At 40.2% G+C, this 12,502-nt stretch overlaps 1 protein-coding gene across 4 annotated transcripts in view; it reads left to right on the forward strand.

The window, feature by feature from the left end:
* The window catches only part of LGR5 (leucine rich repeat containing G protein-coupled receptor 5), a 115,283-nt gene that overhangs the window by 78,289 nt on the left and 24,492 nt on the right, over positions 1 to 12,502 (forward strand). For 3 of the 4 annotated variants that reach the window (XM_088800761.1, XM_088800762.1, XM_019748990.3), the window contains exons 5-6: positions 7,135 to 7,350; positions 12,342 to 12,413. In XM_088800761.1, the coding sequence (XP_088656887.1) occupies positions 7,135 to 7,350; positions 12,342 to 12,413 (288 nt within the window). The remainder of the gene's footprint in view (positions 1 to 7,134; positions 7,351 to 12,341; positions 12,414 to 12,502) is intronic. The other variant, XM_088800763.1, reaches the window with a different exon arrangement.

Consider the following 12,502-nt stretch of genomic DNA (forward strand, 5'->3'; position numbering starts at 1 on the left):
GTAATGGAGTCATGCTCAATGTGAGTCTGGGATAAGAACGCTGGTCTTTATGGCTCCAAAGTCTGCCCATTTTCTACCACACTATCTGACCTCCCTCAGAGCACCCTCGCAGAGAATGGGCACTCAACAGAATGCACTAATGCCACAGAAAGGAGTTTGACAAGAACTCATGCTCTTCTAGACGTAGGCTTGTGAAACCTGACAAAAAGAAAGAAGAGTTATAATGCTGCAGCACAGAAATAAATACATTGAAGAAGAAAAGACAACAATATTTCTTACAGTGTGGGCCAGCCATCCTTTTCTGGTGTTTCCCTATGCATTTGGCTGTCTGATCCTTCATTACCTGTGAGGTGGGACTTGTCTCCACTTCCCTGATGGGGAAACCGTGGGTGAGAAAAGGGTATCTTATTCCTACTATAAAGATAAGAGGGATGAGCATTCCAGACGGAGGAACTTCATGTGTGAAACGTTGTAGTGGGGTGGGGGTTGGGGGCTAAGGGGTGTGGGGAAGCTGGCACATCACAAAGCAGAAGGAAGGTCAGTGTGGCTGAAGCAGAAGAGTGAGGTGGAGAGAAGTGAAAATTGAGCCTAGTGAGGCAGGTGGGGTACAGACCCCTTGGAAGCCATTTAGGACATGCCAAGGATTTTAGTCTTTATTGTAAAAGCAATGGGAATCCACTAGGGAATTTTAGGCAGGAAAGGGCATGATAAAAAATCTGGGTTACTGAAATTGTCTAGGAGAGACTAGAGAACTTGGTCAGGATGGGGACCGTGGAAATGTAGAAAGGCAGATAGAGTAGACAAATATTTAGATGAAATTACCAGTATTTGGTAATCAATTAGCTATGAAGAATGAAGGAAGAAGAGGTATGCAGGGTGATTCCTAAGTGTCTGGTTGATATAACCGTGTACTTAATGAAGCCCATCGCTGAGGTAAGAAACACTGGTAGAGGACTACATTTGGGACGGGTGGGGGTGTGTGGTAATACGTTTGGTCTTGAACACGTGTTTGAGGAGGAACGACTAAGTAAAGATGTCACATGGCTTGAAACCCAGATTTGGATCTAAAGAAAAGTGGAATTTAGGCTAGGTCCTCCCCCCATACATTTCCCCTCACCTAACGCTTCATTGTAATCATTTGATTATCTGACTACTCAGCAGAAAACATGCTCCATAAAGGTTGGGATCGTGTCTTCCTGGTTTACTGCTAGATCTCCAGTGCCAGGTACAGTACTGAGGCAAAGAAAGCACTCAAGAAATACTTGTTGAACTGAAGCCTTAAATGCTAAGTGATGTTCTACACGGCTGCTCAGGATCAGCCAGTCTCCCCCAGATTGACTGAAGCCTGCATTCACGAGCTCCGAACTCTCGTCTCTGGATCCTGCCTTTTCCCACCTTCCCTTCCTGAGCTGACAGTTGGAGCCTAGTGGTTCCTTCAGGGAGTTTGCAGTTGATCTATCTACAAGAATTAGCTTTCCCATTGTCTTAGCTGAGGACTTTCCACTTCAAGAGTAGGGTTCAGGGAAGAACCATAATATTAAGTCCTAGAGCGCTGATGGGGTTTGGATAAGCAGGAGGTAGGGGATGGTCATGAACAGGAGGCCCAGAAGCATTGTGGGAAGGACTTGACTGGGACAAAGCAATGAGAGGAAAGTTTGGCTAGATAAGGTGGATGGGGAGCTCTGAATATCAGAATGGAAGTTTGGGTTTGAAAGGAATGGTAATGTGGAAGAACTGTGGATTCCTAACAGGGCAATGACCTAGAGCACAATTTAAGGGAGATTAATCTGGCAGCAGCCTACAGGATTAATTGAAGAGATAAGAGATCAAAGGCAGAAGGACCGGCTCCAAATGCAGGTGTGAAGAGATAAGAGACTGAACTAGACAGTGGAAATGGAGAGTCTCGGAGATGAAGATAAATGGAAAGAACTTGGTGAATGATTGGCTGGAAGGCAATGGAAGATTCAAAAATGACCCCCAGATTTCAACCACTGGTGGTACCTGGGAGACTAATGGTGCCTCTAACAAAAAGAAGGGCTTTGTTTTCTATGGGAAAAATGAAACTGAAGAAGTTAACGCTCATGTTACTTTGGCTGTAGATCATCTTCCAGTTATAAAATTCACAGCAGTGATGCCCTCTGAGAAACTGAGCAACTTAATATAAATTGACTTTAAATGTATTTCTCACTGGAATCTTGCACTCTCCATTGATGCCAGAGAGACAGAGGTTTGGTTCTGTTGGCACTTCATCTGGCTACTAGTCAAGCCAGTTGACTGGTCTCAAAATTACTGCACTTCAGTGAATCGGCAGACTTTCTCTCTCCCCAAGCTGGAGAAATGGAAAAATCTTTTTTGCCTTTTCAGAAGTAAGTCTAAGGCAATAATTTTTCTTCCTGGTTCACATTAAGTTTACCAACAAATAAGATGGATAATACTAGAAAAACAAAAGCAGAAATTCCCATATGAGCAATCATGATATTTGTATATATTCATATGCTTAATAACTTCCTAGGATATGGTAGGGAAATTTTATTAAAATTTCACATTGTGACCACTCCATAAGTATTAAAAAACAGAATACTAACAACAAAAGTGACTCATATTATTATGGAGAATCCATATAAATCAATATGAATTGAATCTAAAAGAGTTCATATAGATTAAATTCTATCCTGATCATACTATCATAATGATCTCCTAATAAATTCAACTCCAATGATCCATTGGTTCCAAAGCAATAAAATTTCCAAGCAGTAAAATTTCACCAAAACAAAGATTTAAGGTACCTTATTGAATTATATTATACACAAGCTTGGAACTACATAATTTCATGTCATAGCAAATAATAAGAGAATAATTAAAAATATTTTAATTTCTTAAAATTTTATAAATGGACAAAATCACTGTGGTCTTTGACTATTCATGAATTTTTCAAAATGGCCTCACAAAATATACAAATGTATGTACAAGAGAGTTGGTCACTTTAAAACTTATGAAGAAAAATGCTCATCCAAGTATAAAATAGCAATGTCAGTCATGAAAATGTAGTGCTTCATCATTCTGCTTATTGAAAGAATGCTCATAAGTTATTATAACTATGGCTGCAACATTCTTCACACCTTTGGCTTTTTCATTTCTCAAGTCATCCATGTTAATAATTGACATTATTACAGTCATCTCAGATATGGAATTAGCCAAGATCAATGACTTATCTTTTGACTAATGCTTTCTTTCTTGTGGTTAATGGCTCATCAAAGACATTCTCAAACAAAGATATAAGTTTGTGTGATACACTGGCAAGGTATCATACAAAAGATATACGTAACGGACCATTTTCTGGAACAACAATAGCAAGAATGATTTCATAGTTTCTCTAATCCCTACAATAATGCCATTTAGAAATCAAAACTTCCTTTCAGGGATGTGGAGCAGATTTTTTTTAAATGTTTCTTTTTAAAAATAAAATTTGTACAATGAACCTTTTATACATGAAAACATTATGGAAAAAATCTTCAGACAAAAGGTAAGAAAATGAGCATTTTTTGACCATTGTCTGACATAAAAGATCAATTTTTTTTTTTTTTTTTTTTTTGCCTCTTACCTTCTAGCTCTTCATCACATAGAATACATTGATATTACAGAACTTCATTCACAGTGAACATGCAGTTCCGTTTTGTTTTTACTTTACACAATACTGGGTAACATTCATCCCTGCTCTTACACAGCCTCCACCCACCCAGGTGCCCAGGATGGAACACTGAGTCACATTAGCTTCCTTGCCTCCCTCTCCAGCCTTTAGAAAGAAGATGGTATGTTCAATAATGTATCAGGAACAAAACTTTTTGCCCTTTGTGATATTGAGACACACACACAAAAAAAATGATAATACTGAAGGCTAAAATAAGGGTGACTTCTCTTCTTTGCAGACACCTCTTAATTACTTCTGTTATGAGGGATGAAAGAAGTAGTCTGCATTTCTTAGAACTGAAATTCACTGGCAAACTAGCACTCATTTTAAGTAACTTTTGACTAAGGCAAAATTTGAGTTTACCTCTTTGTTTCTGAATGGTTTTGATGGCTAAAAGACAAAAACACAAACTGTTAACCAGCTTCAAGTAAAAATGATTTAAAATTAGGGTGTTTTATAGTTTACAAAGCTCCATTGTACAATTTTCTTTAATAAAGCAACCCTGTAAGATAGAGCGGGGTCGTCCCCATTTTACAGATGTGAAAGTTGATTTAGCTTCATTTGTTGACAGAACAGAGCTACTATACTGATTTGAACCCAAGATTTTTCACCCCAAATCTCTGCGCTAATTCACAGATTCTGAGATGCCTACACACAAAGTACCAGATTTTTGATGTAATCTGAGCTCTTGGTTTCCTCACTGAGTAGGCACAACTTGTGCCCTGCCAGCTGCTTTGTCCACCGTCTTAACCTTATTCTGGAAGAACCACCCGTACGAGTGGCTGGATAATTAATTCCATACTCCAGTTTAACCTGGAGATCTTCTGCTAAGATTAAATCAGATAATGTCTCTGAGTGTGAACATATACCACTCTCTGAATTAGGTTTGGACCACTGAGGCCAGGTGGACATGGGCTTTAAACACTATTTAGAAGGAGTATCATTTATTGGGAGCTTCTCATAGGAAGAACTCGTTCAGGCAGAGACACCTTTTAGTGCTGCACTTAGGATACCTGAGTACTGGGTCTGGGAGTATTAGTACTTGGAGCGTTAGAACTGTGAAGAATTGTACTGTCTTACTCATTTCATTTCAGATAGCAAATGACTCTAATTTTACAGTGTAGAGGCCAGATTACATCCTTTTCTTTGTTTTTTGTTATTTTTCCTGGGGGGAAAAAAACGTGGTTCATAAAAGACATCTACCCAGAGAAATGGACTTTTTAATTTTGGAAACTGATCCCAGGGTCACTTCAAGATCCAGTAGAAACTTTGGTAGTAACTTAAACATCAAAGAAGACAAGGCTATGACTCAATGCTGAGAGAGCCTTTTGTGTAAATGTATCTCAATGTTTGTACTTAACTTTAAGGGTAGTCATTTTCAGAACTCTTACCTAGAAGTTATTTGGAGTTTCAGTGCAGAAGCAACGGGCAATAATTGGACAGTACGTCAACTAAAATGCGAAAGCTCATTAATGACACAGTCTTCATTCTGTAATCAGTACAATCATGAAGGAGAGTTTACATATGCACTTTACTTCTAGTTGAACAAAAACAATCGCCTCCTCATCCCCTGTGAAATTACACCTTATTTGCATGTGGGCTAAGCATGGTGCTGGAGAAAAGGGAAGAGGTGGTGTTGAGTTTTCCTAAGCATTTCCAGTTCCATTTGTTGACAGAACCTTGAGCTATTTGGAAGCTGTGCTTCGGCTGCTTACAATGATAGTTGTTCTACTGGAAATTTAATTGTGAGTGGGCTCTGACACGAAACTCTTACAATTTGTTCCAGTGACCTTATCTCTGTTATTATCAACACTTGGCCCATAGACTTGAAGGCATTACTTGTTCCCATTCCATCAGTAAAAGTAGGAGCCAGAGGACAAGTGAAGTGACATTTGTGACCAAAAGTGAGGAAGCAACGTTCCATATAAATTAGTTCCCTATCTCAGAGAATTCTTTCTATTTCTAAATTATTTAGATTTGGTGTGCAAGGGATTATTTTGTGATCCTGGTGTGCTTTCTACATCTGTTTAGTCTTAAATGCTTACAAAAATATTTTTCAAAATCCACTCATGATTTTCTAATCCTTCCAAATACATGGATTGCTTAAAACGCAACTCTTTTTTTTTTTCAATCCTGGCTTTGAAAAATGCAAACAAATGTGTGAGCCTTAAGAACAGGTTGGAAAAACATGGGTGACACATAGCTGAGTAATGGTGGTTCTATTGATTGTGCATCTCACAGAAAATTTTAATTTGTGTCTGTTCAGCCACTTCAACAAGAAAAGTTAAGGCATTGTCATTTCAGCCACAGTGTGTGTTGGGTTGGGGGGAAATAAATGCATTGCACTCCCTCTGCTGGCTCTGAAGCTGCAAGAGCTCATTACCCAGACTTATATTTAGATCTATTTCCCCATTTAAAAAAAAAAAAAAAAAAAAAATGGTGTGTGGAAAGGGGAAGCAAAAACTGGGAATGCTGTTAATTTCATTATTCATTTAAAAGGTCAAGAAAAACAAACATCGGCCCAATGCAAACGGTTAGGATGAGCAAGAAAGCCAGCAATTTGGCGGCTTTTCGGCACTGTATACTAAGAAAAAAGGAGGGGGTCCCCTCTCTTCTCTCTGAGGCCATCTCTAACAGCCTTTAAAAATTTCTCAGTCCCTTTCAAATACTGAAATAATCTTTTCCCAGAGCTTAATGAACAAACTAGTAGATTAGTATGTTTAGTATGTTCAAAATAGTCCCGGGAACGCAAAGCCATGTATTTGGCTTGGGGTGGGAGGGAGGGGAGAGGGTGTCTTTCTCCTGGTGTCAGAAAGGAAAGATAAAACATCCTCACACTGAAACTTTATACTGTGTTTCCCCAAAAATAAGACCTAGCTGAACAATCTGCTCTAACGCGTCTTTTGGAGCAAAAATTAATATAAGATCCAGTTTTATTTTACTATAATATAAGATCGGGTCTTTACTAACATAATAAAATATAATGTAATATAATATAATATAATATAATATAATATAATATAATATAATATAATATAATATAATATAATATAATATAATATAATATAATATAATACTGAGCCTTATATTAATTTTGCTCCAAAAGACACGTTGGAGCTGATTGTCTGGCTAGGTCTTATTTTCGGGGAAATACTGTACCTCAGGGGAGAACACTTCTATGCATGAAAGCATGTTACCCACAAGCCTGGAAGAGAATCGCCACGGAATTTTAAAACCTTGGGGACCTATGAAGCAATGGTTCTACTCTTGGGTGAGAAAGAGAGCCTACCTACCAGGAGAGCAAAATGCTCCAGACATTATGGGATCAGGAGGGCCTCAGGCCCTGTTTTACTCTTGCGAATCAACACACTGAGGGCTTTCTTGCAAGGCCCATCTTCTGCCCAGGCTTTGCCCCTTTCCCATTCTTGCTTGCTTTCTTCCCCCAGGCGTCTGGATGCCAACCACATCAGCTACGTGCCCCCAAGCTGTTTCAGTGGCCTGCATTCCCTGAGGCACCTGTGGCTGGATGACAACGCTTTGACAGAAATCCCGGTCCAAGCTTTCAGAAGTTTATCAGCACTGCAGGCCATGACCTTGGCCCTCAACAAAATACACCACATACCAGACTATGCCTTTGGAAACCTCTCCAGCTTGGTAGTTCTGTGAGTTCTATTGATTTTTTTTCTCTCTCCCTTTTAAAATTTCTAAATTCACTGTAAGACCTTGGCCTTAAAGTCCTGGCCCTTCTAACCTTGAATAGGGTCATTTGAGGATGGAAACCCCCAGAACACCATCCCAAAATGACTCATAAGTGTTCTAATTGTGTAAAAGAATGAACCAGCATCTATCAAACATCTGCTAAGTGCCAAGCACTGCTGGGCATTCAAAGATAATAAAATATGACTTCTTCCTTAGGGAAACCCATTGTATATTGTACACGTAGTCACCACACTGTACAATCAGCACAGTGACTGAAGTTAGTAAAAATGCGTTATTTCTGATAGCAATTTATAATTCAGGTCAAACTGAAATATGCCCTTCTGATTATTTAATAAGTACTTCTTGAACCCCTACCAAGAAAAGAGAAGAAGAGAAGCAAGAACAAACCTGACTATGAGCTATGCATGTGTATGACTTTTTCCTCCCATAGGTCTAGGTTTCATTATTTTAACAAATCAAAATAATTCTCAAGTAGGAGTCCAGGAAAGATGGTGGAGTAGGTAAACGCTGTGCTTACCTTCTCTCACAATCACATCAAAATTACAACTAAACTACAAAACAACCATCATTGAAAATCACCTAAAATCTTGCTGAACTGAAGCCCCACAATTAAGGACATGCAGAAGAAGCCACCTCAAGACCAGTAGAAGGGACAGAGCTGCAGAGTGGGCTAGTCCCGCACCACATGTGGCCATGAAAATTGGGGCAGGATATCTCGGCTACGGAGGTCCCACCTGAAGGAGCAAAGGGTCCCAGTGCCACACCAGGCTCCCCAGCCCAGGGTTCCAGTACCAGTGAGAGAAATCCCCATAATTTCTGGTTGTGAAAACCAGCAGAGATTGTGGCTGAGTGAGACGGAGGGCAGCTGGAGTCCCAGGCACTCCTCTTAAAGGGAATGCACATGGACTTACCAATGAAATCTGAGCTCCACAGCTGGGGCAGCATCTGGAGAGACAACAGTGACCTATAAAGAGGAACTGAGTTGTCTGGCTGCAGGACGAAGGCTGGAGGGGCAGCTTTCTTCTGGATGGAGGAGCAGGCAGAAGTCATTGTTTCTTTGTTGAGCCCTCCCCCTTCGCAGTGTGCAAATGCAGGCAGCCGCCATATCTTAGTTTCCAGCAAGCTGGCTGACACCATTCGTTCACCCTGACCTGGTGATTCTGAGACCCCGCCCCACCCAACTTTCAAGCATACCCATGCCGCTTCCAGTGGCTTTTTCATACAAACCATCTGCCTTGCCTCATACCGCAGACTTTCCTACAGTCTTTGAAAGGTTTTCAGAATCCAGACAAGTATTACCTGGCTTGAGTATGTCCCGTACCTCTGGCTGAGCTGCCCTAAGCCCAGTACTAGCAGCAGCTGGCCTTGATTCACAGCTTGACCTCTCAAGGCACTTCCAAACAAGGCATGGGTGGCAGCCATCTACAGATTTCTTTGTGGCTTCTGCCGGGTGGCCCCGGGTGGGGCATGGGCTGCGCCTGAAATTGACCTGCAGTGGGTCCCCTCCCAGGTGGCCCTGGGGCTGCTTTGCCCAGTGGCCAACTTCAAAACAAGCTGGGGCATCTCCCTGCTGCCTTCAAGGACAACATACACAAGGGACAGATTGGGCAGGCACCAGAGCCCTGCTGAGGCAGATCCTGTTGGGTAGGATCAGCCCCTGCATCACAACTCCTCCACTGTAGTCATGGCCAGTTCTCACAAGCAATGGGCCCTCCCACTGATGTGTAAACCACAACCAAGGCTCCACTACAAGAGGAGGGCACACACAACCCACACAAGGGACACACCTGGAATGCGCAGCTTAGGTGACCAGGAAGCCTGCGCCACTGAGCCCCATAACACACCTACTAAATAAATCCACTCTATTAAGTCCTGGAGACATAATAGACCTACCTAATATATAGAATTAAACACAGGGAGGCAGCCAAAATGGGGAGACAAAGAAACATGTCCCAAATAAAAGAACAGAACAAAGTTCCAGAAAAAGAACTAAACAAAAATGGAAACAAGCAATCTACCATATGCAGAGTCCCAAACACTGTTTATAAAGATGCTCAATGGTCTCAGGGAGAACTTCAACAAAGAGATAGGAAACATAAAAATGGAGACAGAAAACATAAAAAAGAACCAGACAGAAATAAAGAATACAATAACTGAAAAGAAGAATACTTTAGAGGGAATCAACAGATTAGACGAAGCAGAGGACTGAATCAGCAATTTAGAAGATGAGGTAGCAGAAAACACCCAGAACAGCAAAACGAACAAGCTTTCCAGACAAGAAAAAAGTAAAGGAGTTCATCACCACCAAACCCGTATTACAAGGATTGTTAGAGGAACTTCTTTAAGATGAAAAAAATTAAAAATATGAATAATAAAATGGCAATAACTACATACCTACCAAAAATTACTTTCAATGTAAATGGATTAAATGCTCCAGTCAAAAGATAGGGGGGCTAAATGGATAAGAAAGCAAGACCCTTAATATATGCTGCCTATAAGAGACTCACTTCAGATCAAAAGACACACACAGACTGAAAGCAAAGGGATGGAAAAAGATATCTCATGAAAATGGAAACAAACAAACAAACAAAAAGCTGGGGTAATAATACTTATACCAGACAAAATAGGCTTTAAAACAAAGAATACAGCAAGAGACAAAGAAGGGCCTAGTAATCCCACTTCTGGGTATTTATCAAAAAAAACCCATAATGCTACTTCGAGGGCATGTGCTCATCCATATATTCACTGCAGCATTATTTACATAAGCCAAAATATGAAGCCAACTTGGGTTTCCCTGAATGGATAACAGGATAAAGAAGAGGTGGTACATATATAAATGGAATATTACTCTGCTGTTAAAAAGAATGAAACCTTGCCATTTGCAACAACATGGATGGACCTACAGGGTACTGTGCTGAGTGTAATAAGTCAGACAGCAAAGACAAATGTTATATGATTTCACATATAAGTGGACTCTAAAGAACAAAATAAACAAACAAACAAAACAAAAACAAACTCATACATACAGAGAACATTTTGATGGTTGCCCGATGGGAGGGGGACTTAGGATGGGTGAAAAAAGGGAAGGGATTAAGTACAAATTGGTTGTTATAAAATAGTCACAGGGATGTAAAGTAAAGCATAGAGACTATAATCATTAATATTATAATAATTATGTATAGTGCCAGGTGGGCACTAGTCAGCAGGATCACTTCATAAATTTTATAAATTTCTAACCACTATGCTGTACACCTGAAATTAATATAAAATAATATTGAATGTCAAAAAATAAGATGCAGGGGCCGGCCCGGTGGCTCAGGCGGTTAGAGCTCCATGCTCCTAACTCCGAAGGCTGCTGGTTCGATTCCCACATGGGCCAGTGGGCTCTCAACCACAAGGTTGCCAGTTCAATTCCTCGACTCCCGCAACGGATGGTGGGCAGCGCCCCCTGCAACTAAAATTGAACACGGCACCTTGAGCTGAGCTGCTGCTGAGCTCCCGGATGGCTCAGTTGGTTGGAGCGCGTCCTATCAACCACAAGGTTGCCGGTTCGACTCCCGCAAGGGATGGTGGACTGCACCCCCTGCAGCTAGCAACAGCAACTGGACCTGGAGCTGAGCTGCGCCCTCCACAACTAAGACTGAAAGGACAACAACTTGAAGCTAAACAGCACCCTCCACAACTAAGATTGAAAGGACAACAACTTGACTTGGAAAAAAGTCCTGGAAGTACACACTGTTCCCCCAATAAAGCCCTGTTCCCCTTCCCCAATAAAATCTTAAAAATAAATAAATAAAATAAAATAGTTTTTTAAAAAATAAAATAAAAAAATTAAGATGCAAAAAAGAATTAATTGGTTGATGCAATCCCCAAATCTATCGTGTCTGCCTTCTATGAGAAGTGATACGAATAAAAATAAAACTATCAATGTGGATTAATTTAAAAATAAATACATAAATGTTTATTATTTCTCCTGAAAAAAATGATCCTCAAGTAATAGTTTGAAAAATAATCAGTCTTCTTTAACAGTGTAGCAATATGCCCCATGTGTATAATATAATAGTCAATTGATGCTGATACAGGAAAATGACAGCAGCTTGCAAGGCTGTAGAATCAAATTGTACAGGAACTTTGAGCAAAGCCTCTTCTGCACTATTTCTCCCTTCACTCCACACCTGCCCACCAGCCCACTGCTGCCTTCAATTATTCCGCTTTACCTGATTACATGTCTATCTCTTGCGCTGTACTATATTCTACTTTGAGAGCTAGCCAGCATCTCTCTTATCTAATTTTTTAGGTTCCCCTTAAGCCCCTTTCTCCATGTGTTGCATGTAGGAGAGTCTCAATAAATGTCACATCGATCTCACATGAAACCAACATATATTTATAAGAATAAACACCTTAGTCTGAAAGAATAAGGCATTTTTGGTGATACTAGCAAATTTCTATCCTGAATTTCACACACACAGATGATGCCACAGAGCCACCCAAAGCTAGGTAGGTGATTTAATTTTTCCTCCACTAGAGGGAATGGATTTACAGAAATCCAGCTATTCTTTCTTACTCTGTCTTCCTTAAACCTTACATCCGAAAGCTATGCTGAAAAAACCCGCTGGAAAATAGGCTGAAAAACCACACTGAACAACCTGAGTTTGCTTTTATCAATCACGTTGCTCATATTATGATACGCTCCGTGACAGCTTAAACCCAAAAGGTGAAAACTTGACTATTAAATTCTATGGTAAAGAATCATCTGTGGTAAGAGTGAATGGGGCATATAGCCTTTTGTTTTTAAAAATTGTTAAAGAAAGTATCCCTTATATAGCATTAGTGCATTCTATAGTATAGGTTTCTTTGGATTTAAGCAATCAAAATATTGTGCCTAAGTTTCTCTGTGCAGCCTTCCTGACTACGCTGTGACGTTCTCCTGCAGGCATCTCCATAACAATAGAATCCACTCCCTGGGAAAGAAATGCTTTGATGGTCTCCACAGCCTAGAGACTTTGTGAGTTGACCTTTTATTTGTTTCCCTTTTTTCAGTTTTTTCATGAGTATTCTGAAGGAATCAAAATAGCCTGAAAGTCAAACTTGCTG

The sequence above is a fragment of the Rhinolophus sinicus genome, chromosome 1 (genome assembly GCF_057876585.1).
Source record: "Rhinolophus sinicus isolate RSI-liver-muscle chromosome 1, RSI-T2T, whole genome shotgun sequence".
Taxonomy (NCBI): Eukaryota; Metazoa; Chordata; class Mammalia; order Chiroptera; family Rhinolophidae; genus Rhinolophus; species Rhinolophus sinicus.